The sequence below is a fragment of the Antedon bifida genome, chromosome 5 (genome assembly GCF_963402885.1).
Source record: "Antedon bifida chromosome 5, ecAntBifi1.1, whole genome shotgun sequence".
In the NCBI taxonomy this organism is placed as follows: Eukaryota; Metazoa; Echinodermata; class Crinoidea; order Comatulida; family Antedonidae; genus Antedon; species Antedon bifida.
The window spans coordinates 5,194,076-5,222,066 of record NC_136230.1 but is presented as its reverse complement, the minus strand read 5'-3'; the positions used below and the strand labels follow the sequence as shown (position 1 = coordinate 5,222,066).

The 27,991-nt window shown below is 33.0% G+C and overlaps 2 protein-coding genes across 3 annotated transcripts; both read right to left on the bottom strand.

Annotated features, from left to right (window-relative positions):
• Positions 1-337: 337 nt before the first annotated feature.
• Positions 338-6,509, bottom strand: LOC144842110 (uncharacterized). 2 transcript variants are annotated; one of them, XM_078698482.1, is made up of 7 exons: positions 6,145-6,509; positions 5,751-5,938; positions 4,595-4,675; positions 3,576-3,632; positions 2,381-2,610; positions 1,712-1,890; positions 338-1,316 (listed from the first exon to the last, which is right to left on the bottom strand). In XM_078698482.1, the coding sequence occupies exons 3-7, from the start codon at positions 4,653-4,655 to the stop codon at positions 566-568; spliced, it is 1,278 nt and encodes a 425-aa protein (XP_078554608.1). In that variant the 5' UTR covers positions 4,656-4,675; positions 5,751-5,938; positions 6,145-6,509; the 3' UTR covers positions 338-565. The 2 variants fall into 2 exon arrangements, with proteins under 2 accessions (XP_078554608.1, XP_078554610.1); XM_078698484.1 differs by lacking the exon at positions 6,145-6,509 and having other exon boundaries at positions 5,751-5,978.
• Positions 6,510-6,934: 425 nt separating this feature from the next.
• LOC144841959 (uncharacterized) lies at positions 6,935-27,782 on the bottom strand. Its single transcript, XM_078698273.1, has 5 exons — positions 27,663-27,782; positions 20,516-20,755; positions 12,636-12,931; positions 11,680-11,740; positions 6,935-11,252 (listed from the first exon to the last, which is right to left on the bottom strand). Exons 2-5 carry the CDS (start codon positions 20,673-20,675, stop codon positions 9,619-9,621), a joined length of 2,151 nt encoding a protein of 716 aa, XP_078554399.1. The 5' UTR covers positions 20,676-20,755; positions 27,663-27,782; the 3' UTR covers positions 6,935-9,618.
• Positions 27,783-27,991: the final 209 nt, after the last annotated feature.

Below are 27,991 nucleotides of genomic sequence, written 5' to 3'. Positions count from 1 at the left end.
AAATGTTATCGTCCTTTAAATAGTCAGGTCCAAGTACGATCGTTTTGCTTATTGGTAGCATGCTGCATGAGAGTGTCTTTTCCGGCCATCAGCTAGGGGTGTCATTTAACAAAATTCGCTTCGCCTCAGGGGGGGGGGGGGGATGGACCCAAATACTTAGTGTCCGAACCCCCCTTGACAAATCCTGGCTACGGCCCTGTAGCAGTACAGATAAATCCTTTGATCTCCGGAGTTCAGCATTCTGTTGCCTTGATTGTACTAAACCTCCTCTTCATTTGCACGCCCCCTGGGGACCTGATCCTCCCTAAAACAGACACTCGATATTAAACTACAGTTAAAGAAGGAGCAATCATTTTCCATGCGAATAAATGAATAGAACTCGACAACATACTAATAGATCTACACAACCAGGAACAGAGTAAAGTCAATTGGTGTTTATTCCGTGACGTGTTTTGAAAACTTAAGCCGTATACTTTAAAATACAATGAAGCAAAACGTGGATATAAGGAATACTAGCAACGTGTCTTCTTCTATGGAAAACTTTATTATTCAATTAGGCTACGTGTTATGTTTTTATTGACTTTTGGTTCGGTAAATCTGGTTCTACTATTGACAAATAGTCATTTTGAGTCGAATCACTTTCCCGTTTGCGAGTTCGGGGACTCGGTTGCGGTCGTTTTACAATCGGTGATGATTCGGCAGATCGTATTGTGTTCGAAGTCTTTACTTGTACTGCAGGTTTCTTTGGAATGACTGGTTTGTTTTGTAGAGCAGCGCTTATACGATTTTCATCTTTTGAAGACGTCTTATTCGTGGAATGTTTTACAACGCTATCTGGTTCAACATACTCGTAGTCCGACGACGAATTATCGTCGCTGTCATTTTGCGACAAGGAGTTGCTGCTGCTTTGGCACGGCTTCAAATAACCTTTTTGAACAACACTGCTACCATTTATTCCTGTCGTTTTCTTTGTCGACGACGGACTTGGCTTTAAGTACGCATCTTCATCTAGGTCGTCTGCGTTCGGCTTTAAATATCCACCGGAATCTTCAAAGCCTTTGCGCGCCGCGTTTGTGCGTGCATACGCGTAATCATAATCATAATCACCGTTTGACGATGACTTATCTTGCTTTGCTGGTTGTTCAACAACTTTGCCGCATACTTCATACACTCGATCAGACGCGGAGCTTGCGGTTCTTTTATTTCGGCTTCTCCACATCGATGGCAACTGGTATTTCTGGGAACCTCTGTTCTTTTGCAAACTCTGGTAATCTGGATTTTCTCTATCAAATTGCTTTTTGGCTTCTTCTTTGATTCTACAACAACGAACAAAATAATTATTTGTGTAGGTTACTTGAAATGTCACAGATTTTGGTAATCCCAGTTGAACCGTCAAAATGAAGGCAAGATCATGACTAAAGCTCTGTTTACACTATCAAACTGTGTGATATGCCCGTATATGGACATGATAATGTCATATCACTACCATATTCGGGTAGATCACTACCATACTTGGGCACATCAGACTTTTTTTGTCAAATTAGTTTGATAGTGTAGACAGAGGTTAAGGGTATTTGAGCATAATTATGGATAGTTGCCGGTATTTTTACTAGAATCCTATATGAACTAACATTCTGATAATATAACATAAATAATTACCATAAGACAATGGTGTTATAATGCCAATATGGCTAACTTTTACATAACTAACCTTTTTTGTCGTCTTTTTATTAACACAACCGCTACAACAACCAGGCCTATCAGTATAATGGGAATGAAGACGTAAAAAGCCTTGCTCGTCTCACATTCGCCGTCCTCGCATTCGATTTGTAAATCGTATAAAAAGACAATTACATATTCTTTAAGATTGGTTTGGCATCCAAATTCTATCTACAATTAATGTAATAATTATATTAAAGAATACTATAAATAAAAGTCAGTTATCCATAGTTATATCGGGAGATATAATTTTTGTAGGGAAATTTAATATTTAAATTGTCAATGGTTATTCATATCTTGTGTTTCTGATCATTACAATAGTCTCACACGCATTAAGCCGATTTTCTACTAGGCGAAATTTTCGCGCGAATCGAATGCGTCAGTTTATACGCATGCGCATTTATGTTTCAATCTTCCAACCCTTTCTACGCATGCGTATAAGCTGAGTCTCTCCATTCGCGCGAACAAATTTACCTAGTGGAAAATCGGCTTTACACACACGCGTGTGAAACACAATTATAATGAATATTTAATTTCTGTATTAAATAGTAAACTTTCTTTTCAGGTGGTATAGATGATAGTTAATGGGCGCATGCGCATAAGCCCACTGTACACCATTCCATTCATTCTACCCATGCATCACTGGCTGGAACTGACTTACAATATATCCATTACTTTCGCCTATATCAATATATTCTTGATGAAATTCTTGTGATTCGTTATTGAATTTCAATTCTGTATTCAGTCCGTCGTAAATCCTAAAAAATAAAGTTGTTTCAAATTCCAAAGGACTGCTCGTGAATGTTAGTAAAATCCTTCTACACTCAGAAATACTGCTACAGCTTGGTACAGTAGGCTTACAATCATATTCCTCTGTCGCTCCAGTTACACCTAAAATTATATAATATATGATTATTTCGGTTATCTGCTGCTGCTAGTGTATGCCTAGGCTGGGTTCCAGACGGAGTTTTGACTTAATATTAGTAAAAAGATAAATATTTTGGCACATATGGCGTTTTATACGTATACTACTTGAGCTTGTAAACTTGTATTTTCAGACGAAAATCGAAACGTCAACTGGTGGACTAACATAAAAAAGACAATAAATACAGACCTGGGGCAAGTCTAGTGTATGTCAGATATACATATTATAACATGGAGTTTGACAATTTTTTATTTTTTTTTCTAATTTTTTTTTTAAAATTAAAATTGCTGATCATTAGGGACCCTCAGAGGTTCACAAGACAAACATACACAAGATGCTCTACATAAACAAAGTCTTATTACAGTGGAGTTGTAATTTTGTCCTTAGAAAAAATCCTGACATGTGACGGGACTTGAACCCAGGACCCCTGGAGTGGTAGCCAAACATCATAACCACCAAGCCACAACTCCACTCCACTAGTCTTTATTTGAATAAAGACTACATCCTATTATTTGTTATATGCGCTACAATTAATTTCCGGCACTTTTGAATTATTTTTCTCTTTAAGTAACAGGAAATTACACATTTCATTTAGGCCCATAATTTTTCTTTTTATGTCAGATTAAACATAATACCCATTACTACAGCAGAATAACCCAACCTTTTAAAGATGTCCCCAAAACATTAAAAATAAAGATACATTCAATTTTCAATAGGGCATTTTGTAGTTTCAATCAATTTGTTTGCTAAAAACAAATTACCAAAATAATTTAACCAGAAAAAACGACTTCCATGCTTCAGGTAAATAATTACGGTTTACAGTATTATAACTTTTTTTCAGGGGTAAATTCCCGTTAAGATTTAAGCTAAGTAGAGGCCTAAAACACCTTTTTCCTGAATTATAAATATTTCATTTTGATACAATACTTACTACTGGAGGCTGCAACAACGATACAGCTGGTACCACTCAGATATCTACATTTGTATTCTGTAATATTTTATAAACAATGTATCTGTTAATACGATATCCATATAGAAAGTGTAATCTAAACTATTTTAATTCAACTACTGTATTTTTAGCTTTGTCATCACTTTTGGATGCACCTTGACAACGCGACAACGTCACGCAAAGCGACAGTTCGCCGCGATCGGTCAAATTTATTATGCGGTGCGCTTGCGTCCATAGTTAAGCTTTGTATACACTATCAAACTTTATGTGAAAAATGTGAGGAGCCCATAATAGGACGCAATGACGTCATATCACTACCATATTTGGGCACATCACATTTTGTTTGTCACATAAAGTTTAATAGTGTAGATAGAGCTTTAGGCACCAAGCCTAAACTTGAGCAAGTTTGTTTTTGGGATGATACTTATTATCGATTGAACAGCGCCACCGTGGAACAAGCAAGTCTAAATAATTCAAGGCTTTGTTTAATAACATTTAGCTATAATTAATAAGAGTATTTTAAGTTTTTGTATTTATAGGACAAATTTATCAAATGTTCTGTATATTTTGTATATTGTATTGTGTGGAACAATAAAATTGAACTTGACTTTTAGATCTTCTGTTTTGTTGTTACAGAATAGTTGACTCCTCTGGTCATTTATTTATATATTAGAAATTCGACACAATAGCAATACAAATACATAAATATTCATAGAGAAAAGATACTAAAATAGACAATGGAACAATAATGATAATAACAACCAGGTTAATGGTGTGTCCAGAGAGAATAATGGGCGACTAGCAATGACTATTATTATGATTGTGTTGTAAGGCAAACAAAAAAAAATCATATGGAAGAAAATATTGTGTTCCGGGAAAGTTAAAAACAATATCTGCTAGAAACTTGAAAATCTTGTGCGTCTATACTAACCACCGGCATGCAATATTAAAAACTCTTAGAAATGTGCAAATAAATGAATGATTATTTTTTTCTACTTTACCTTGTCCACTGGTATAGCATACCAAACAACTGATAATCGTCAACAGCCTCAATAAAACCATTCTTCAAAAGTCACGTTTTCCTGTAGGAAGCAATATTGTTCAATGATTAGACAGAAACAGGACATGTGACAGTAGCACTATCTGAAAACAGTTTGTTTTTATATGATTGCAATTTTCCCAATACAAAATTATATGGAAAGTAGGCCTACTGGTTTTACTGAGTTATTTTTTTTATGGCGTCACAAGCTTTTATAAATTTGAACCTTTTGGTCACAAGTAATAACGAGGCAATTTATCAACAGTTAAGAACGTAACAATAAGTAAGGGTAGGCTGGTTTTTGTCATCTTAGGAAGGGTAGGCCTACTGGAACAACCAGTATAGTGTCGCCAGAGGGGAACTCTTCTACCCCAACAGGAGCACGAATGGTGGTGAATGGTTGTATACGAAACTGTTCGATGCAAATGTCGAATAAAAAGACCACTTTATATTAAGTATTATTCATTGGGTAATTGGCACTGAAAAGTCGTATTTATTATTTATTTATTCAAGATCCAACAGTGTATAAAGAAAAACACCAATACAAGGATCGCCATAAAATATACATTTGATTTACATAAAAAAGAACAAGGAAAGCAGCTTTATATATTATTAAAAATGGCATTAAAGACAGAAGTATTACAACTAAAAATCAATACCATGTATAATTAATTATGCAATGTACCTAGCCCATCGTTCAATTTTGGCTGCACAAAATGCGTAAGCAGCACCTCAGAGTAGGCCTAACAGACAACTATCGTATATATATTATGTGTTGAAATTGTGCAAGATTCGGGATATTTTAACTTGTCTGTAAGTTGTAGTAATAATACTAAATGGAATGTTCTTAATTAATTGAACCAGCCTGGCCTACGTATACACAAGTATCAAAAGAGTATATTAATATACTTGAGTGATACTTACTATCACTACCTATCAGCGATTATATGGCAGATTGAGGCCTTTGAAACACGGTACTCAAAACTTAATGTGCCATTATGAGTTTACAGTTGCTAAAAACCTGTAAAGGGCTAACTTTTAATTTTGGTTGTTGAATACTAACGAAGTTCGGCTCTTCTGACATGGACGTAACATACAATACATCAGAGACTACTTACCTTTACAAATGTCCAATGGTCCGAGCGATTCTCTTTGATTAAACTGTACGTTTTGGCCAAGTTTGCGAACTTTTTAAAAATCATTGGTGACTCGTTTCTGCGAGTGACTATCTTCCGGGTTGTGGAGGTGATGAACATTTAACAGGAACCAATAACAAGAATTACATAGGCCTATGTTCTTCTGCAAGCTACGAGGAAATATAAATTATTTAAATGAAACTTGTCTACAATAAGTTATCTGTCTAAAAAATCGATTTTATTCCGTAAAGCATGATATGCACAAGACTTAAAGAACCGCAGTAATCATAGAAAATAAGGCCCTATTGTGTACTTATTAGTATAGTAATGATAAGATGTTGTTAGATATATTAAGAAAACAAAACAAAATGCTTACGTTTGTAGTTATATTCCACAAGTGGATTTTACCTTAAAGGGTGACTCTGGAGTGTATTGAACATACATACAAACCGTTTTGGATCGAGCTAGTCTTATTTTCCGCACCAAATTGGTAGGCTTATGCTACGTAGAAAAAAAACAACACATTTCTCTTTAAAGTAAAAAGCAAATTTGCGATCCCTTTAAATGAAAGTCTTCTCAACCACCTGAAACACGTCGCGCTTAATTCGACCGAAAGCGAAATATATTTTTTAATGACTATAAACACCAGAAACAATAGGAAGACGTTGACAATGCTATCAGTCAGCTAAGCAGTCAGTTTCCGGATCAATAGTCACTTCCCTGCATGCTGATACTGATACAGGACATGTACTATGGACCCGGCTGCAATCACCTTCAAATTGGAATAAGCTAAGTATCTGGCACAATCGTTTGGGGTAAAGGTGGCGGGGATGTATGCTGGTGAAGATGGAAGCGCATTGGAACGATACTCAGGACGATATAACTTTCTTTAAGCCTCTGTGAATATTAGACCAGAAAATCATAAAGAATTGAGCAAATTTACTTCTACTTGGGAAAATAGATGCAGGTCTATTACCTTTAGTGCACTATCCATACAAAACCCACCATCAGATACTGCGAGTTCAAACTGCTACTTATTAGTTTGTAATCGAAGGTCATAGAAATGTATGACTTTTTTTATCCGTTAATCTATAATATAAGATTAAGATCGACAATATACACAACTGAAACATTTTTTTATTTATTAATTTGTTTTATTAGGTCCTAGATCACTTTATATGAAACAAACGACAAAAACGTAAATACGATGATGTCGCCATCATAATGTACAAAAATACAGAAAACATTTCATACTATCGGGTTAAAAACTGCCAACAAAACATCGTAGAAAAATACTTATCTCTAGGCCTGACATCAACAAACAAAACGGTACGGTAAAAGCACAGTGTGTGTATATAAAGCAAAAACTATCTTAAGAACTGAAAATGAACTCGCTAAATCCTTACTCGTCCTCAGAGGCAAACGACAAACGTGGATAATACCATCATTACATTCTTTAATTGTATTTATACAACCTTTCGTAAATGTATACATATATAATGACTATTTCAATTAAATTGATAGCGACATTAAAAAATTGTTTGGAACACTATTCTCAAAGTATACCAGAAAGATGGTGCCACTCATCACTTTTTCGTACCACGAGTTACCCGGATGTTTAAGACGTAGGTTGTTAGCCTACTAGTAAATAATAATTATATAAAAACCATGGAGGTATCTAAACACAACAGGATAGGCGGCGCTTATAAAAAAAGATATAAGCGTTTAGAAAATGTGTTGGAACCAAGGCTGGGATAGTGCATAGGTTAAATACAACAATACGACGATTACGTAATACTTTAGATAAAACGTCAGAGATGCCATGAAGATATAATATTATGACGCGCGTACACCGCACCACTCCTCACCCACCTCCCCAACAACGTGTTCAAATATTTGGTGACGTGATAGCCTTCTTATTGTGGGAAAATTGTCATTTCAGATGGCCATTATCTTGTTTTTCTTTATCAAAGCTTCGCTCATCTATATAATTATATAGTAGACCTAATGATTATTGCTGTATTTAATTTGAATGTGTGAGATGACGTCATACGTTGACCAACCGTGGATCTATGGAAATTTAGTTTCCTTAGATACGAAGTAGGCCTACAGTATAACAAATACATAACATTACAATGGACGTAAACTAAAGCAATGAGGTAACTAAATTTAGGACCAAATATGGGCATTTTTAAAAATTAATGACATCGTAGCCTGCAATACCGTGACGATTTTCTAATAAAAATGTAATTTATTTGTTTTTATCATTACGTGCGTCAAGACTGCCACGCACAATGTATGACGTACACAAAAACGGTTGTCATACGCACAATATGCTATAAAAAACAACTTCCAAATCGACGTCATAAAAATCCCCAAAACATGCACTACAAAATTCTCAAAGTAAATCGACAAAATCGAAATAAACTTGTAAGAAAAACAACTCCAAAAACAACATTCTATCGTAAGTAGTTTGTAAAAAAATGATTTCATCTTAAATCCATATTCCTCAGGGTAAGATTGACGTCATGATGACGTCATGCAATTGTTTTATAGCTAGAAGCAGCGTAGGAACATTGTGAACACACATTAATAATCATTGGATTAAATCTAATTTCTCATAAGGATTTCTGCAGCCTAAATAAACGTACTAATCTATAAAAATCCTCCGTACTATTTTCACCGTATTTGTTGTACAAACCGTTTTTTTGTACAATTAATGCATTACTTAAAATAGACTATTGCATCTCAGTTTTGCGATTTTGTTTATTTTATAAAACAAACACATCCAACAATTTACATAACAATTAAAATGGCAACACGTCAAACATCCGTAAATACACACGCAATACAAATTATTATATAATCCTGAATTCAGGTTTCTTTTTAAAATTCGTCAATCACATAAAAAATGCATTTATCATAAAATTACTTTCGGGACTGTGGTCAGTATTCATGATATTTACCATTTTGTTATAATATTAGATTAATATAGCGCCTAATGTTATGAAACCTCTAAGCGCTGAACATTTTTTTGGATCAAACACGTATGGAAACATACTCCCATAATGCAACGTAACATGGTAGCCTGGGCCATATGAGTAAACAGAAACATAATCAGAATTTGTTACAATTTGAAGTCTGATATATGAACAAGAATTTAGTGATAATTTTAGATTTTGCAACTTAAGCTAAACACCAAAACAATGCGTTTAAAAATAACAAAAAAGGTAACACAGTCAACACACACACACACACATATATATATATATATATACGAGACATATCTTACTATAATAAAATAAAAACTGTTAATAAAATATTGCAATTTACGTTGCAACATACAGAATTAAAATAGATAAAAACATCTGGACTAGATACCTTTATCTTGAGTTAAAATATAAAACTACTAGACCTATTTGAATGGTGTACGGCAAGCAGTTATTTATAAACATTTCATATATTTCTACTTAGACATCTTCAGATGATTTTGTCATTATTAAAATTAGATATCTATGTCCACATTATCTATTAATGGAAGGAGGTAGATATTTTCCGAAATATGAATTTTGCTTTAAAGGCTTTTAAAGAATAAAAACAGTTCTTGTGAAGAAATCTTTCTTAATATTGAAAAGAGGTTTCTAGATCTTCGGCAAGTTTGTAAAAAAGGGAACATATTTTGTACTTCGGAAGAAATAGGCTTCATTGTAAATGTTAAAATCTTTGCTGATATCGAAGAGACGTTTCTCCATAAATAACTAATCTTTTAGATCTGTTATTTGTTTAAAAAAAGGAACTACTACTTCGGAAGATCTGGAAGAAAATATTCGAAGGAATAAAAAAAATTGACCTAGATTGTCCAAACATTCACCTTTTCTGCGATAACACACCAATTGGCATGGTCATAATAATTTTCAATTACGTGTAAGTTTCTGACGTGTTCTTCTATAAGATTTGCCAGTTCTCCTTCTTTGAAGACATGATAGTACCGCAGACAGGTAGAAGGATCTTCGGGTTCGAAGACAGACTCCTCTTTGCACTCTTGCAACGCGGCGGCGTCGCTGGAACGACAGCGTCGCATGTTGTTGGTAACTCTTTTTGGTAATTGAGGACTATACTGAACGTGTTGAGTTTTCTCAAAGCTGCTATCGGAGTGGTTGCGCCGAACTCTTGGACTGATACGTTTTCCGAGCTCAACAGGTATCGAAGACAAACTCTCCTCGGATGATGATCTGGATTCCATAGGAGACTCAACATCTTTTAAGAGAGACTTTTTCAGATGTGTTGCTTTACGGCAAACTTGACTTTTAGATGAATGGTTGATTTCTTGTTTAACTGGACTTGCTCTTTTATGCGAAAGACACATTCCTATGTCAACTGACATACATTGTAGAGCAGCTTTTGCTGATTTTTCAGATAAACCTAATCTTCTGTCAGCGGATTTACTAATTCCATTCCATGAACTGAAATCGGAATATAATTTATATGGACTACTTTTAGTATTGGAAGCACCGTTAATAAGAGAGGGACATGTTTTACAAAGAGTGTAATCATCAGAGGTTATGACGTAATTACCAACTCGAATACAAACTCTACAAGGTGACTCTGAGAATCCACTGTCTTCAAGATGTTTAGGTATTTTGGTTGCATTAAAATCATTGAGGCCTGCTGACTTCATTTGGCTTTGGTTCTTAGGATTAATTTGCGGAGATTTACTTTTCCAGATTGTAGTAAAATCCAGAAGAGATTCATTCTTTACATTATTTGAAGACTCTTTACTGTCTTCACTTTGACTTCTCGTTAAAAGAGCTATTTTGTATCTATTTTTATCTCTCATGTATTTCTCAGAGCTATGTCGACTGAGTCCTTTACTTGCGTCTCCATTACTCACAGTCTTTATTTCATTTGAAACGCTAGCTATTTTTTTCACAAAAAGTTCTTGTATTGCACTTGATAATTTGTTACCAAAGTTTTCTTCTCTTTTAATATCACTACTTAGTTGTTTACATTTGCTTGTGTTTGATAAAAATCCATCAAACCTTGGGGACATTTTTGGACTTTTATTGGTTAACAATTTTGAGTTTTGATCAAACTTTGGAGATTCGTCACCATCTTCATCTACGCTACTTCCAGTAGAGCTATGCCGGACCTTCTTTCCTTGCTGAAATGTTTGATGTCTAGTTTGCTGCGGGAGTATACATCGTCCCTCCGTGCTTGAACTTCTTTGGTGTACGGTGGCCCGCTGTAAAGTTCTACTCAATCTGGAATGCCCATTTCGGAGTCTTTTTAAGGTTTCTGAATTCAGGTGTTGCTGCCATATTTGATGTTGGCTCAAACACGGTAGTAACTCTTTATTGCCATTAATCTGTTTATTGCTTTTATTGTTTTTTATCAATGTTTTCTTTACATTTTTTGAATTGTACAATAGTTCATCATCATCACTTCCTGAACTGCAAACCTCATTTGAATTTTCAACACAATTTGCTAAGAAGGAAAAAGTTCAATTTTTAGTAATGATAGAGACCAATGTTAATTCATAATGATATGGTATTCAGAGGAATTCACTATTCTGGGGACACCTCTATTCAGGAGGAACTTTTCAGGGGACGACCTGATAAGTGTGCTTTTTTCCTTTGAAATGAATTAGAAGTAATATATAAACTAACAACACAGCCATCCCCTATTCTGTTATAGGGACACTTTGTTTTGAATCCTCTATTCTGGGAAAACTTCTATTCAGAGGTCTCTTTCCCCCTTTTCAGGAGAGTGCGGCTTTTTCCTTTGAAATGAACTACCTGTATTAGAAGCAATATGTAAACAACACGGCCAACACCTATTCTGTTAAAGGAACAGTTTTTTCGATGTTTCTTAATAGGGTTCTACTGCATAAATAATATATAAAGACACTTACCAGGTTTCTTTCTTAATCGTGGTTGGAAATGCCAGGGCACAAGCACATCTTGGGCATCAAACTATAATAGAAAATAAACACATTAATATAATGTCATCAAAATTAATACTTATTAAATCATTTTTAATTCATATTTGTATAATTATCAATATACAAACTTTAATTAAAATAATATTAATAGAATTTAAAGTAAAATAGAAAATAACTATGAGAAATCTGTAAAACCGATATTACACCCATTGCTGTGTACGGGTGTAGTTGTACATGGTTGAACAAGGGCATTGCTTTAAAATGGCATATCTTATTGGCTGATAGCCTGGACTTACTTTCTGTCAAGTAAATCTGTATTCTATACACATGAAAAATGATATTAAAAATATGCTAATATACCATTTGAAGCTAAATTATTCATATCCTTTTTTTGATTAATTTTGTCAGAATAAATTTATGCAACTCAATTAACATTCTGAAATAGGAATCTTAAAAAACAATTCTGAAAATTTAATTCGTAAATATGATAGGTAAGTAACACTGTGAGTATACTTGCCATGTCAAGTAAACTGATGTTGTCATTGTTCAATGTTTGTGAAATATCTTAGAAAGTACTTTTTATTTTGTACTTCTTTATCATACTACTACTTTAAATAAATATCACAAATCATTTGGAGTGGATTTGTAGCTTGGTGGTTAAGATGCTCGGCTACTGGTTCCATGTTTCTGGGTTCAATTCCTGAAGTGTCACGCATCTTGTGGATATATTTGGCCTGTGCCATCACCCATAAACCATGAGATTCAGTGGCGCATCCAGGATTTTGAAATAGGGGGGCCTAAAAATGGTGAAATGAAGGATTGAACTTAATTTTATGTCTTATCTTTTGCATTACAAATTGTGAAATTTAGCGGGGCCTGGGCTGACTGGGCCTCTCTTGGATCAGCAACTGAGATTATTTGTTTACCTTTCGGTGACTCTGTTCAAGTGCCCAGACACATACCATCACCCTTCCACCAGGTCTCGTTATTCTAGCAAGCTCCTGCAGTGCCTTAACGCGTCTTTCCACTGTAGCAAAGTGATGGATTACGGCGATGGAGATGACCGCATCACAGCTGCCGCTTCTGTATGGTAGATTGATATTGTCGCAAACTAGAACATTGTGTCCCCTTTGCTGTGCGATCTGCGTCAGCCTAGAACAACAGTCTGATCCCAATTTATATATGGACGGATTTATGTGCAGATACTTCCCGTTGCCACATCCTACCAAAAAAATTTAAAAAATAAATAAATTTGTTAATTTCATAATATTTCATAGTATTTCACTTCACTGTCCTCACTGCTGGCTGGGACGTCCCATCAAAAGTGATTAAGTTAACTGGGTTTAGCATGTGTATGTATGTTTTAATGTTTGTATTGTTCTTGTAAAATCTGGAATAAATTGAATTGTTTGTTTTAACTTATTAGTATTTCTTTACCAGCATCACCAGCAGGTTGTTTCGATATTTTTTTGTAACTAGGTGATTCCAACTCTGTATAGGTATGAAACGCCATGTGAACCAAAATATTCAAATTGCAATCTAGACCTAGTACTAAGACATCCACCATAAACTAGTATTGAAAATATAATTGCATCTCCTTTTCATATTGAAAATAAAGTTATAAAATAAAATCATTTTTTCATTGAACTAAATCATGATGCTCCATGAATTTGCTTGTAAAACAAACCTAGTACTTGATCACAGAAAGGATTCGCATCAAGGTATTTGGTATTCAAAGGTCAGCTCAGGATGTCGAACCACGCTTTTCAAAATTACTTCACCAGATTCAGAATTTCTTATCAAGAAAAACTTATACAACAAAGACTGTGATAAATAACATATTCTATTCTCTTGAGTAAAGAGAGCAAACACCTTTTCATCTACTAATTCCATAGTATACTGTATTACTAATCAGAAGATAACTTCTATAATAGACAATATCAGATCAATACACACTTAAACACAAAACGACAGTGATAACAAATAGATTACTCCACAGTAGTTCCTTCATTGGTGTTCTAATTTAATTAAACTGTAGATATTACAACACTCAGCTGTAGGCCTCCCAGGGAGGAATTGTATGTTCTAAATAGGAGACGAATACCTTTTGTCTTTTAGGTCAAAGAACTTAAAATGTAGATACTGAAAAGGTTAGTTAATTACAGACAATCCAAATGCAGTTACTAACAGTATTGACAAAGAATCTCCTTAGAGATCCGATATTTACACATTGCGAAACTATTGATTAGTTATGAAATCTAATATCTGAAATAATGTTGGATTTTCAGTTGATATCAAAAATGTGGGTCCTATGTGACCTAATTAAAATGCAAGTAATCTTGATGTGAAGAGAGATGATTCCAGAAAAAATCTACAATCAAGTAAAGCAACCTATTAATAATTACACTTCAGAACCTATATTAAGGGGTCATCTGACAAAGTATCCTCTTAATAGAGGTTTCCCCTTAAATAAGATTGAGCAGGGCCGTATCGAAAAGTACGGTTGGAAAGGTTTCAACCTGACCTCTTTTTTACAGTGTCACCTTTGACAACTCAGTGGCTTGAACAGAAATTTTTCCCTTTTCTTGTGAAAACCGCACCACTTTATTTCTTGTGACGACATCAATGTTGAGCATAGTGTTAAAACATATATATCTCATCGTTTGTTTCACAGGAAAATGTCCCCTACTGTAGAATCATGACAATGACAATCCAGTTTTTTATTTTAGTTAAATATTTTTTATGCATATAATACTAAATTGAATTGTGCAAAGGTCATAATGTATGTCATGTATTATTATAGTGGCCTATTTCTTCTATCATTGAAAATCGAAATGTTGCTAATTGCTAATGTCTCCATTTGATGGCAAACAAAAACAAATACACGTGACATTTTCTTGCATCGATCGAGATATTAATAGTAAGTATACATTGCTCTAATAAATTACCATGCATATAGTTCTTTTTTTTCGCTTCAAAAAATATGCATCCATGTGCAAAATGTGTTACAATTATTCTGAAACATTTCGGATTAAGTTAGCCATAGGGGATCTAAGTGCTCTCAGAATCAGTTGCCCACGAGGTCTCATGGCAACCAAACATTTACGCTAGGTATAATACTTGAAAAGGTCTGTCCCAATGGGCAGGCTTCTAATCTTTGAAAGCTTAAAGTTGTTCTGGCCATTTTCAGTACAAATCTTACAACTACCAGTAGTTTTAAGATGAAGAATTATAAAAAATATAGGGCCAACCGGTCAATCAATCAATCAACAGGCAACTGATTGTTGGATTATGTGTGCACTGGGATCTTGTGAGTAAAGCTCTGTCTACACTATCAAACTAGTTTGACAAAAAAAGTGTGATGTGCCCAAATATGGTAGTGATGTGCTTAAATATAGTAGTGATATGACATCATCATGTCCATATATGGGCACATCACATAAAGTTTGATGGTGTAGACAGAGCCTTACATTATCACTGCATTACCCCATTAACAAAGTGCTGACATTTCAGGCAAAGCACTTCGACCAGCTTAAGGAGAAAATTCAAAATTTACATAACATTAAAGCAAATATTTATACAGTATTTAAAGAGAAATTAAATCTGAATAACAAACACATTTTACGATACAATTGTCATCTTCTCAGAATTGAATCTTAAGCATTAAAGGGCAACTTAGGATTTACAAATTCTATTCTTTTAATATAAAATATAATTGTGATAGCATTGATGCAGTGTAAGTTCTAGTGGGTGATTCAGCAGCTCCTAAACTGTGGACAAATCTTCCCAATTCCATTCAAGATTCATCTTCTATCAAAGTTTTTAAAAACCGTTAAAAAAAACCCCCATTAGTTCTTTGTAATTCAATCTGTTTTCTCTCCAATCTCAATTTTGTTTTCAAGCACTTTGGGACAATCTGATGACGCCATATGTATTCTACAACATTATTGACATTAATAATTAAGATTGGTAAAAAGATTTTACATATTGGCACAAATTGACCATTCTTAAAATAGTATTTTTAAAAATAAAAATGTCCTAGATTTTCTAAAAGACAGTCCATAATAGTACTTATGTATCTATCTATTTTCATAAATATAAACAACTTGTTAATACAGAGCAACTACATTATATTACGAGTAGAAATTTTAGATCCGGAGTTGTCCTTTAAGCGTTGGTTCATTGGTTGGTATTTCGTAATTTATGAATTCTGTATATTACAAGGATATGCCCTCAGCAAAATGACAACTGACGTTGCCCGAAATTCATTTAGCACAATTAATAATGTAAATATACAGCTAAAATATAGATCTAAGCGACAATGAATGTTCGTTCTGTAGAGAATTTTTTTTGGTAGAATCTGAATTGATTTGATATTGCCTGCGAATCCAGTGTTGTCTTTAAATGTCAAGACATACATTATTCGATTCCTGAGTGGAACTCGGCTTAACGTTTGCGAATATTTAATGTTTGTTTCTGGACCGAAGAGATTGAATGGCATACCCCCACATTTATGGTCTAAATGAAAAAAACACACACAAAAAAAACAATTGTTTTAATGGCAACTTTGCACATTTTGTTTTGTTGTTATTTTAATATTGCACTAGAAACAAGGCTTTATAAATACAATACTATTGAAACCATTTAAAATAATAAGTGTGTTACTCTTACCATAGTTCATAATAAACAAGAAAACTAGGCAATAGTGCTTATGTTCGAACATAAAGTGTTAATTGTATTAAGCCTAGCTCATAAAACAAAAGTTCCAAGTAATTATTTCTGTGTGCGGCCTCTTGGTTCGTTAGAGAGTAAGATACGGTGCATCCACAGACAAATCGTTATTCTAATTAGATTCAAATATCAAAAAAATAATTTTAATGGAATTTCTAATTTGAGCCATCCCTGTTGGAAAAAATTTAGTTGAGACAAAACTGGAGATGCTGCTAGATTAGTTCTAGATGACGGTAAAAGTAAGACGGCAGAATAAACCAATCACTTTTAATAATGTTTATACTGAAGTCGTACATGCAGAAATATTCAAGGTTTGAAATCGTGCATCGAGTCGTCGGTAGATTGGAAAATTGTATTGTATTGAAAGACATGTTTATCACACTGGGAATAAAGCAAAAGGTCATTTTTAAATATTAATCAACTTTACATAATATTAAAGTATGTTTGTCAAACTAAAAATATGTTTTCTTTATTAGATGTCTTCCGCTTAATAGACAGTTAACTTTACTTTAAAACCACTGTTCATAGTTTTTCTGTTTCATTTTCTGAAATTAGTTATAAATTTTTTGTAATCAGAATAATTTACTAAAAACGATACCTGCCCCAGATTGGGTGACCCAACTCAACTACGGGCTGTTTTAAGGTAGTTTAAAACCTTAGCGCAATTGACATTAATAACACCCATTCCTAACCCCTTCCCGGTTCAAATTTATTTACAAACCGTCCAAGTACAATTGCATCCATTTTGTATATTGCCAGCCTCCAACAAACATGTTTTATTACAGTAGGAAGAATTTGTACAACAAATTAACAAACTCTCTCGCTCTCTATCTCAATTTCTAATTAGTTATAATAAATACATAATTGTATGAATATATTAAGATTAGTACTAGTCTTCAATTCAATTCAAAACAAAATAACAATAAAAAAGAACATTTCTTTTAATTTACAAATATTTTATGAAATTAAACAGACTGAAAAAAAAAGAAGTGTCTTAAAAAAATGGTAATACATTTCTTTATGTTTTGAAAGTGGGAAATTCCCAAAAAGTAAAATCAAAAGGAAAAACCAAGAGAAAATTGTATTGGGCAAGCCATAGTATTAATAATAATACTCTTTCAAATGCAGTAACACAACAAAAACAAACAGAACATACACACAAATACTGAAACACAAGACACAAACAGAAAAGGGGCAAAACAAAAGCAGCCTTGATGAACACAAATAATTTTGTTTTTATTAAATTAATAATAATAATACATTTTTCTTGTTAAAACTTTATGTCACCACTCTACGAATAAAGTTGTTGTAATCATTATTGCAAAAATAAGAAATTGGGGTTGTCATGAAAGCTACCACATTTCCGATATAGTTTGTGAGCATGTTCAGTTGTATCTTAAGCTCTGTCTACATTACCAAACTTTATGTGACAAAAAAATGTGATGATTTCATATCACTACCATATTTAGGCATATTGCTCTATATTTGGACACAAAATCACAGTTTTTCTTTGATAGTGGAGACAGATCTTTACACTATTGCTTTAAAATGCTTTGATAAAGGAATCAAAATACTGTAAGCACTTGTTGCACTTTGACAAGAAAGATCATTCCCGGCAGCGAGTAATTCAACAATATCTAAGAGTACAACAAGATTCTATTAGCAGCTATTAGGCCACAGCTACGAGTCCCTAATTCACCTATTTATGCCCTAATATATCTGCTTCTCTCTCGTTTACGTGATGACGGAAATTAATTGAAATAGCTAGACATCTTGTCTACTACCTGGCCATAATTAGTTTAAAATGGTTAGGAGCAAAATTGTCATAAATGTTTTGAGTATTTCACCTCTGGTAAAATTACTAAAGTCTGAAGTTATTAAATCTTGTAAACATTATTTGTTTTTTTTTAAAAAGACAGATTTATTTCTACAAAAATAGTGGAGACTGTTAAGTCCTGAAGGCGTCCCCTTAATAGAGGTCCTAATGTACTCACAAAGTCAGCGATTAATGAGAATGTACCACCATAAAGAAAGATGTGAAAACGCTTCAGCCAAAACAAGAATCTTCTGCATGATATTTTGGAAAGTTCCATTATCTTGGAGGTGTTCAAATTTGTTGTTACTTTTCGAGTTGAAGGGCAAAAGGCCTATACCGGTTTATCCAGATAATAAGCTAGGCATGAAATACTTTTTATTGTAATGTAAGCTCACGCAACAGAGATTTCAATATATATATATATACATCAATACGTCATTTAATTATCTTTATAATATCATGTGCAATTTGATTTATTGCAACACCAGTATATAATGTTGTGCAAATTGTTGTTAATATGAATTTTTAGGATGCAGGAAAATCTTGATGTGTCAAAATGATTCAATATGAAATTTCAATTAATTCTACCAAAATCCCAATAAAATATCCCAATTATTCATGATAAATTTTTTCTTTTCGGGGAAGGTTTTTTGGTTTTATTTTATTACTGTTAATAGATGATTATAAAATTAGTTTCACTGGTCAGAGTTAAGCTTTAAGGCTGTTTTCCTGTCGACGTAACATTACAGCGAGTTGCGTTGAATTGACAGGATTCAATTTAATTTAATGTTTGTCTTTAGTGCAAGCCTAGATTAGGATATCAGCAAACGCATGTCCTATGCTGGTTTGAAGCATCAAAACCCGTAAACTTTTGCAACACCTCACGTCCACATGTCCCAGCAATGTTCGAGAGAACCAAGAAACTATGGACGATCGCGTAACAATGTGTAAATATTAGGTGTCTGGCTCGATCATCGTTATTTATTTTCAACTTCAACGATTTAGTTCAACGCAACTCGCCGTAACGTTACGTTGACAGGAAAAGTGGCTTTAGGAAATGATAAGTTCTTCAAACTACCATAATTAATAACGAAATATAGTCAAAATAAGAAAGCAGTAAATCTTTCTTTCTTTATGGTGGTACATTCTCATTAATCGACCTCTATTAAGGGGACGCCATTAGGACTTAACAGTCCTAAAGTTTCCACTATTTAAAAAAAAACCAAAAAAACAAAAAATGTTTACAAACTTTAATAACTTCAGACTTTAGTAATTTTACCAGAGGTGAAATACTCAAAACATAAATGACAATTTTGTAGAGGATTTGGAATACTGTACTTTCACATTTATTGTTTCCTTCCTATTATTTTTTTTAAAGCTTCAGATGGACTTCAAATCCTGGATGTTGTAGACCTACCATAAAAATGCAGTTTAGATCAATTTGTAGCTAAAATAAAATGATATTTCATTAAAAAAATCAACCTGGCCAATGTTAGTGTAGTGTAGATGTTTTCCATTATAAAATCATGCTGTTCTTGGCTATAATTATTTCTAATACTTAGCATTGTAACATCTGGCATATCATTATATCATTAAATATGAGCTTTTCATTGTCAGAGATTAATAGAGTGTACTGTATACTGTACTAGTTGGCATTTTCTGTATAGTTGATAGTAATTACTAATGGAATATTAATTTAATTAGAAAAATATAATCAGAGATGTAGTATACCGAAGCTGTACGTTACAGATAATCACACCCTCTACATTCGGTTTCAGACACCAGGCTTAATTCAAGTACAACCCCATGTGAGTGTTCCAATCTATGCCAGGAGAATCATGCCCAATAAAGCCCACTATTTATGGTGGGCCTGGCCAAGGAGACCAAAGAAAAGTAGAAAGTAGTCTCAATTTCCCGAAGCATTGAACTGTATTTTAATTACCGGTAGGTGATGTTATTTTTCAAATATAGTCTGTCAAAGTGCATGCCTCGAGTGCGACCAGCTGGATCTGCCCCTGCTTAGAGATGTGGCTAGATATGTCTAGGGATGGGTGTTAAGGGTCTTTCACACCTGTTCTGGCACTTTAAAAAGGGTGCCTGTGAAAAAATATATCAGTAATTTTCAATACTCAGAGATGTTGGTGTAAAGCTGTGCGAAATGCCTACAAAATAACTTAGGCTGGGTGTCTATGACCACCTCATCCTAAACACAACTACATCCATGAAAATTATATAAAACAAAAACTTTTAAATTCCTACCAACATCAGCTATAAGACTCCCTGGTTCCAGTCCCTCAATAAAACCTTTGACCTTTGGCCATGCCTTGTATCGTGTGTCACTGAAATGCGGTGCAATCTTATCGTAGACATCGTGGACATGTTTCTTCTCAAGAGCGACAGAGCGAGAATGCCTATCCATGAAGTATACGAAGCGATGTCAAAGGTCAAGACACTAGGGTCACTATGCCACAACTGCAAAACATTCCTCTGTCAGAAGTACTAGGAATAAAGACAAATGAATAGTCATTAAAACATTTAATGTTTAATGATAGTTGAAACAATGTTTTAAATTTTAAAAAAACATACGCTCAAACCTGTGACCTCTTAAAGGATGAGTATCCAAGAGAATTAAAGTGGTGTGGTCGTGTGGGCCATGGGGTTGTCAAGGCTTCTTCCAAACAGTGGCCTCTGATTGAAACCTTACCAACCGTACTGGTGGCTACGACCCTAGTATCATACCACAGAATCATATGCAGTATGTCACAGATTTTTAGCCTCTGAGTCAAGCATCAATATTTAAATAATAATTTAAAAAATGTGTATCAAATATAACATTTATGTGTCAATCCTCATCATATATTTCTATGTCCACACTGCTAGATGAAGAACTTCACACGTGTCATTTTGTTTCAGTCTTTCTTCCTGTATTAATTTAATTCAAAATAAAATCTTTTTTCTTAAATCTTATTGCAGTAACATTTTTTTCAAAATTCTTTTGAAAATAAATTTGAATCTCATTACAGCGAACTAAATTAGACATGATTTCAATGAACTCTGAACACTAAATTAAAGAAGGCTTTATTTATTACCGAAAATGCATAAATATTCTACTTAAAATTCATGAAATCTAGTAAACACATTGTATGAGCAATACAGTATGATTAAGATGAGCATTTATTGATTATTGTCAATATAATGATGGTAAACTATTATCTATAACCTTATTATTAAAATAATTCCAACTAATTACAAGGCCTGGCAATATTGTTTTCAGTTTCACAGAAATTACATGATGAAATTATTCTTTTTCTTAAAAACATTGAAACAAAACTAATTTAGTTGTTCAATTCCACTTTATTTAATCACGGAGGCCCATATCAACATAGTTGTTCTTCCCTGAGGCCGTGTTTTACAGGGGGTTCAGTTTTCTAAAAAAGGAGCAAAAATCGTCACAAGCTACAGTAGCTAGACCTACTTCCGCTGCTGTCCTCTAGTTGAAAAGGGCACTTTGGGAAAAGGGAGATGTGTTGGCTACAGACTTGTGTGTGGTTTGATTGCCATGTATGGCACATACTGAAAAGGTAGTATACATGGTAAATCGGCAGATGGGACAGGTACACTATTCACTAACAAGTATTTAGTAGTCTACTGGTTAAATTAGTGTGAAAAGAACCATCTTCATGTTTAGTTGCTTCCTTTTTCCTATCTTTTCTTATGAGAGGGCCAATTTAATTTAATTCATTTAATTTTTTATTCTAAATTGTTTGTGCTTTATTTTATCTTTATAAATTATATTTATTTTAATTTAATTTTTACTATTACATGTTTATGTCTCGTCCTGATGTTTTTTTGTGAGGGTTCCTAATGATCAGCTTCGGCTGGATGGACCATCCTCGTAAAATATTGTTGAAATAAAATAAATAAATGCCTTATATACATTTTTGCACATTTAGTTTAAATAATGTCATAGCAATTTTCCAAAATACTACTGTCTAAAAAATGAAAATGATCAATAAATTAGTTTGCCTGTCGTAAAACAACAATGCAATTATGGGTATGGCACAACAACCTTTTCTGAATTCCAAACGTTGTACAAAGCATGTATAGTTCAATGTACACACTGTAATACTGTCGGTTTTAATCAATTAAACTTTGTTGTACCGTTAAGAGCAAGAGCAATTTGAGGAACCCACAAAATATATTTCCGAGAAACCTTTGTATGAACTCAATTATGAAGAAATTCAATTGTGTTTTTAATTAACATCTCTTCTTTCAAGATTTTGTACGTCACTAGGGAATTAGGAATTCAATCAATGCGGGCTTATCGTGCTTAAAAAAAAAAATACACAATATTATTGTACTAATTTTAAAGGTTATTTCTTTTTTACAATTACGTATGCTACTGTTATGAATGCTAACTAAGCCATGATATTGAATACAAATATCTAGGTTTCAATTGTTTTTCTTAAAAATGAACACGCTTTTGAAAATATATTGTCATGGTAAACATGGTGCCCAGTTGCACTGTAAAAATAAACGTATTTTATCATATAATACTGTTTAACACAAGGTGTCCAAAGCCACTATAGGCTTTTGAACCGCATGATGTATCAAATTACTTTTCTCCAGACTTCATTGTTTTTTTTACGTTCACCAGTCAGAATTATGTTTTAAAATGCAATAATATTTATATTTTTACAAATATTATTAGTAAATCTAGATAGAACCTAGACGTTCTCAAGATGTAAAGCACTTTGTTAAAGCCACGTAGAAATGAAAATAAAAAAAAGTATCAGCATTTATATCTATTAACACCAAATTTGGAATGCACATTTTAATTACCATAAAAGAATTTTTGAAAGGATTTATTGTCATTTTTATTGCCCTAAAATCATCAACAGTCACAGAATGCATACAGTGTTAAAATTGCTCAATGATCTGGGTTATTAAAGCGGCACGATGCCTGAATAATTGATGTCGCAATAATTGAAAACGGTAAATCATGTTCCTACGAGCAATTTCGAGCGCCATATATGAATTGAGTGTGCGTTGCTGATAGATTTAGTACTAGAAATTAGTTAGTCCCAAATTGAAATACAACTTTAACGGACGCGTGTACGACTTAAAACTGAAATAATTTATTAATATGATTTTTCAAGGACACTGATAGGTGGATGTATTATGCTGTTTTTAATGATGTTTGAAAATGATGTACTACAGGTAATAGCAATGTTCTATACAAGGTATACATACTGTACATTAAAATTCATTGCGAAAAAAAAAGAGCTGGAGTCTAATCTCAACAAGTTTCATTAAAAAAAACATTAACAAAATACTTGTGGGTTCCATTCAATTAGAACCATTACATTTTAAAGCTTGGTTCACACTAGAACAAAGGACATAAACACAATGTATTGTAAGCGAGTTGACCAATGATAAGGCAAAAGTCTGGATAATCCATTACTTGTGATTGGTCAAATTACATCCTACATTATGTTACATCCTAGTGGGAACCAAGCTTAAAAATGGGAATGAGGCAGGCACAATCTGGATTCACAAACTTTTTAATATATTTTTAAAATAATATTCATAATATAAAGCGTAATGATGTGAAATGCTTTATCTTAAAATCAAATCAAATATTCTTTATTCATATAAAATAAAATATAAAAATATTATAATAACACACAAAAAAAACCCCAATATACATGAAATATGCAATACAGTAGATAAAATAAAACACTCATAATGAGCGTGCTGAAATTGCATCCCCAAGAAGTACGAAAAAATATTGTAATAGAAATGTTAGATCTAACAAAACGAACAATTGTAACAACAGCCTACAAACTAACGTTACATCTACAGTACAGTATGTATATAATATAAAACATTTAACTTTATGTGTAGTAAATCAGAAAAATCTTAATACTATTTCTGTACTATGATGATACAACTCTGTTGTACCTGACCATGTTTTGTTTGTTAGCGATACAGAGCATCCACCTAAGTTAAAGCTCTGTCTACACTATCAAACTAGTTTGACAAAAAAATGTGATGTGCCCATAATAATAAGACATGATAATGTCATATCACTACCATTATTTAAGCATATCACTACCATATTTGGGCACATCACACTTTTTTGTCAATCTTGTTTGATAGTGTAGACAGAGCTTAACATTACATCTATGTAAATATTACAACATTTAACTTTATGTGTAGTATAAATCAAATGTCTGTACTATGATGATTGCTGTTTTCTGACTACTAATTTTATACTAAACCTGATCATGTTCTGTTTGTTAGCGATACAGCGTATCCGTCTAACTTAACCGCAAGCTGTACAAGGACATATTTTTTAACGGTGCTTAAAATCACCGCAATCAATTACCAGCATGCGCAGCTGATTCTGCTAATGACTTTTCTTTTACTTCGGTATAGCAGTGTAATTTAACAAAGTCAAATCTATAATTTGTATACTGTAAATGTTGATGTACAATTTGTGATTAGGGAATTCCTTTATACATTTACATTATTTTCCTTATACATATATACTCTCTTAAGGAGACACTTTACAGTGAAACAAACAAGGAGAAATATATGGCCAACCGCTATTCAAGGGACACCTCTATTAAGGGGACATTTTGCTAGGTCTTGAAGCTGTCCCCTTAATAAGGTTCTCCTGTATATTATGTTTAATACTACAACCAACCTCTATTAAGGGGACACTTTGCTGGGTTGTAAAGGTGTCCTTTTAATAGGGGGTTCTACTGTTCTTAATGAGTTAAAGTAAAGTTTAATATATCCATTGAGACATCCCTATATTCAAGGACACCTCTATTAAGGGGACACTTCTCTGTAAAACCAATAAGTGACGATATGACCAACCACCATTCAGGGAAAATCTCTATTAAGGGGACATTTTGCTGTGCCCTTTTAATAGGTTTTACTGTTCTTTTAAAATGAGTTAAACCCCTCTATTCAGTGACACCTCTATTAAGGGGTTACACTACATCCCTGTGAAACCAATGAGTGACAATAGAGTATTGATCAATCACTATTTAGGGAAAATCTCTATTAAGGGGACACTTGTTCCCAAAGATTTCCCCTTATTTATAAGTAAACATTATTAAGGGCACCCACATATATCATAATACTGCTTAATATTGTTTAATCTACAGTATCCATAAGGAAGAACGTTTTATAATTGGTTCTGCAATAATATTGAATAAACATTTCATTAGAGAAAACCTTGAGAATATAATTATATATTTAATAGACTTTTTTCTGAAAATATATATTATAATATCCTTATGGTTTGAATTTAATAAATAAATAAAATACATTATAAACTGATGTTTTACTCTCAATTTATACATTTTTTTTCGATTTCAATAATGTTAAACAGTATCTGTTCCCAACTCTGGTTAAACAATAGAAATACGAAGAAATGGTATAAAATATTGATTTAACAAGCATTAACCAAATGTCAAACACGATAAAATGTCATTAGCTGTGGTAGCCTATTTAATTGAAATAATGTATTATAATATTATTTCTATATTATGTATCTACAACACTGGTATTTCAATTTTTAAACTCCTTAAATATGAATGTAAAGCTCTGTCTACACTATAAAACTAGATTGACAAAAAAAAAGTGTGATGTACCCAAATATGGTAATATATATATAGCCCAATCTCGTCATGACAGACGATAACCTCAGGTCCAAAATATTATTTAACTAAGCTAAGTACTTCTCTGCTACGGATGAGTTCTGTTGGGTTCATTTATTTGATAAAATATTTGTATATACAGTAATTTTATGAACATCTGCAATTAGCTTTTTTAACTACTCTGTTGGTGACGAGTACTACGAAGCCTTTCCCATTCAGAAACAATGCATTGGCAGATAATTGGTGACCAGTTACTGATTTAGAATGCCAGGATGTTCGGTTGGAGGCGAGAGTTTCCCAAGAACCATTGGGAATATTAAAAGAAACAGATCACGCTTAATAACATCTTTAAAACAGAGCCAGTTCACCGTAGAAAATATTTTTTGGTAGACAGTAATGTTCCTGCCGAATAACATGACCAGACCAGGCATACAGTGCCATGGTAAATTTTATTTCGGATTTAATTAATTGTTAAAATTTCTTTTCATATAAAAAAAACCAATTTAACAAGACCTTTCTATCAAATATCTCGAACAATTATATTTCACGTGAAAGGCTTAAATGAAAAGATGCCTTTTGCTACAAAATTATATACAAATACATCTTTTGTCATTTTTCTTTTTTACTTAAGTTGGCAATTTTGCTATGGAATGTCGTGTTTTTACTTTTGCTTGACTGAACGCATCTGTTTAGTAAAAACACTTCATTTGCCGCTACATAAAATGCTAATGGTGGCAGTTGAACCTTGCTAAAGTGTTTACGTATCATCAGAATTACATCGGTGACACTTAGTCGTCTCTCAAAATCTTAATTGCATTCTGGATTCTAGACGGAAATTTACTTTAAAAATAATTACATTTTTTACCTGGAAATATGTTGAGATCATGGAAACTAAATGTTTCTAGAATATCGAACATAACTGATTTTAAAACAAGCAATATAATACAATATATAAACTTCCCAAACACTGTAAATCCATATTATATTATATGGGTACAGAGTCTGTTAGTTCATGCATGGAAAACATCGCCTGATGACATGGTCAAAATGATCCTTTAAATACAATAGAATGATCACAATACAATATTATGATCACAATACAATATTACGATTACATTCACAATATAATGATAATACAATAATGATAATTCAATTTAAAGATCGCAATTGGCCTACAATGTAACAGTCACAATTATTTGTGATAATATAAAAATAACGGGGCTTCACGATTGCCTTAGTGAATAATGTAATCAAATTGATGAACTGCTAAACTCCAGATTAACACGCAAGATTACTTAACGCAAATGAATAGCAAAATAAGATACAATCACCTTAATTATATTTACAAATAACATAGGATAAAATTAGACTTTGGACTCAATGTATGGTGAATGCACTCTGAATGTAAAATTATGGTATGCCTAGTATAAAAACAGTTAAAACACAAAAGAAATTTATTCTTGAATATACGATTTCAAGATACTTACCTACTTACCCTAGACCTAGAAGGTGACAGTACAGTAGTTGTGTAAGGGAAGGGATATACAAATCTACACTATTAAAAGCACAATATAATTTAACAAATACATGAAATTGATTTGCAAGAACATTGAAGGTGTTGTGTACAGAAATTGATACATCAAAACAAACCTTCCAAAATAAGATGATTCAATTATATTTATTGAAACCTCATAGCAAATTTAAACTCAAATTAGTCAAGTTATGCCTACCTTAATAATATGTGCTCTCAAATGTAAATTTTCATTCTGTATTTTCGGCTAAAATCAGTACACTTCATTTTTCATCCTCCGATTAATATTGTGTATGCGACGAGCTCATTGTGTTGACGAATGATGAATGAATGGGGGAAAATAAACAGGTAGCATTTAAATTTCGTAGGTGGCGCTGTTTAATTAATAATTCGTCTGCTTTATTATTTTTTCTTAAAAACATTCTTTACTATAAATTACCAATTTTATTATTTTTACTACAAATACAATTCATATCAATACAATTTAATTGATAGGATACAAAATATATTTTTATTTTTATAGTACAT

What these genes read in the sequence shown, in the direction of transcription:
- LOC144842110 (XM_078698482.1), bottom strand. Translation starts at nt 4,655, where the DNA reads ATGGTTTTATTGAGGCTGTTGACGATTATCAGTTGTTTGGTATGCTAT. An exon ending in CGTTGTTGCAGCCTCCAGTA is followed by an intron (nt 2,611 to 3,575) that starts GTAAGTATTGTA and finishes ATATAATTTTAG; the next exon opens with GTGTAACTGGAGCGACAGAG. An exon ending in ATAAAAAGACGACAAAAAAG is followed by an intron (nt 1,317 to 1,711) that starts GTTAGTTATGTA and finishes TCGTTGTTGTAG; the next exon opens with AATCAAAGAAGAAGCCAAAA.
- LOC144841959 (XM_078698273.1), bottom strand. Translation starts at nt 20,675, where the DNA reads ATGGATAGGCATTCTCGCTCTGTCGCTCTTGAGAAGAAACATGTCCAC. An exon ending in GAGTCTTATAGCTGATGTTG is followed by an intron (nt 12,932 to 20,515) that starts GTAGGAATTTAA and finishes TTTTTTTGGTAG; the next exon opens with GATGTGGCAACGGGAAGTAT. An exon ending in ACGATTAAGAAAGAAACCTG is followed by an intron (nt 11,253 to 11,679) that starts GTAAGTGTCTTT and finishes TTTCCTTCTTAG; the next exon opens with CAAATTGTGTTGAAAATTCA.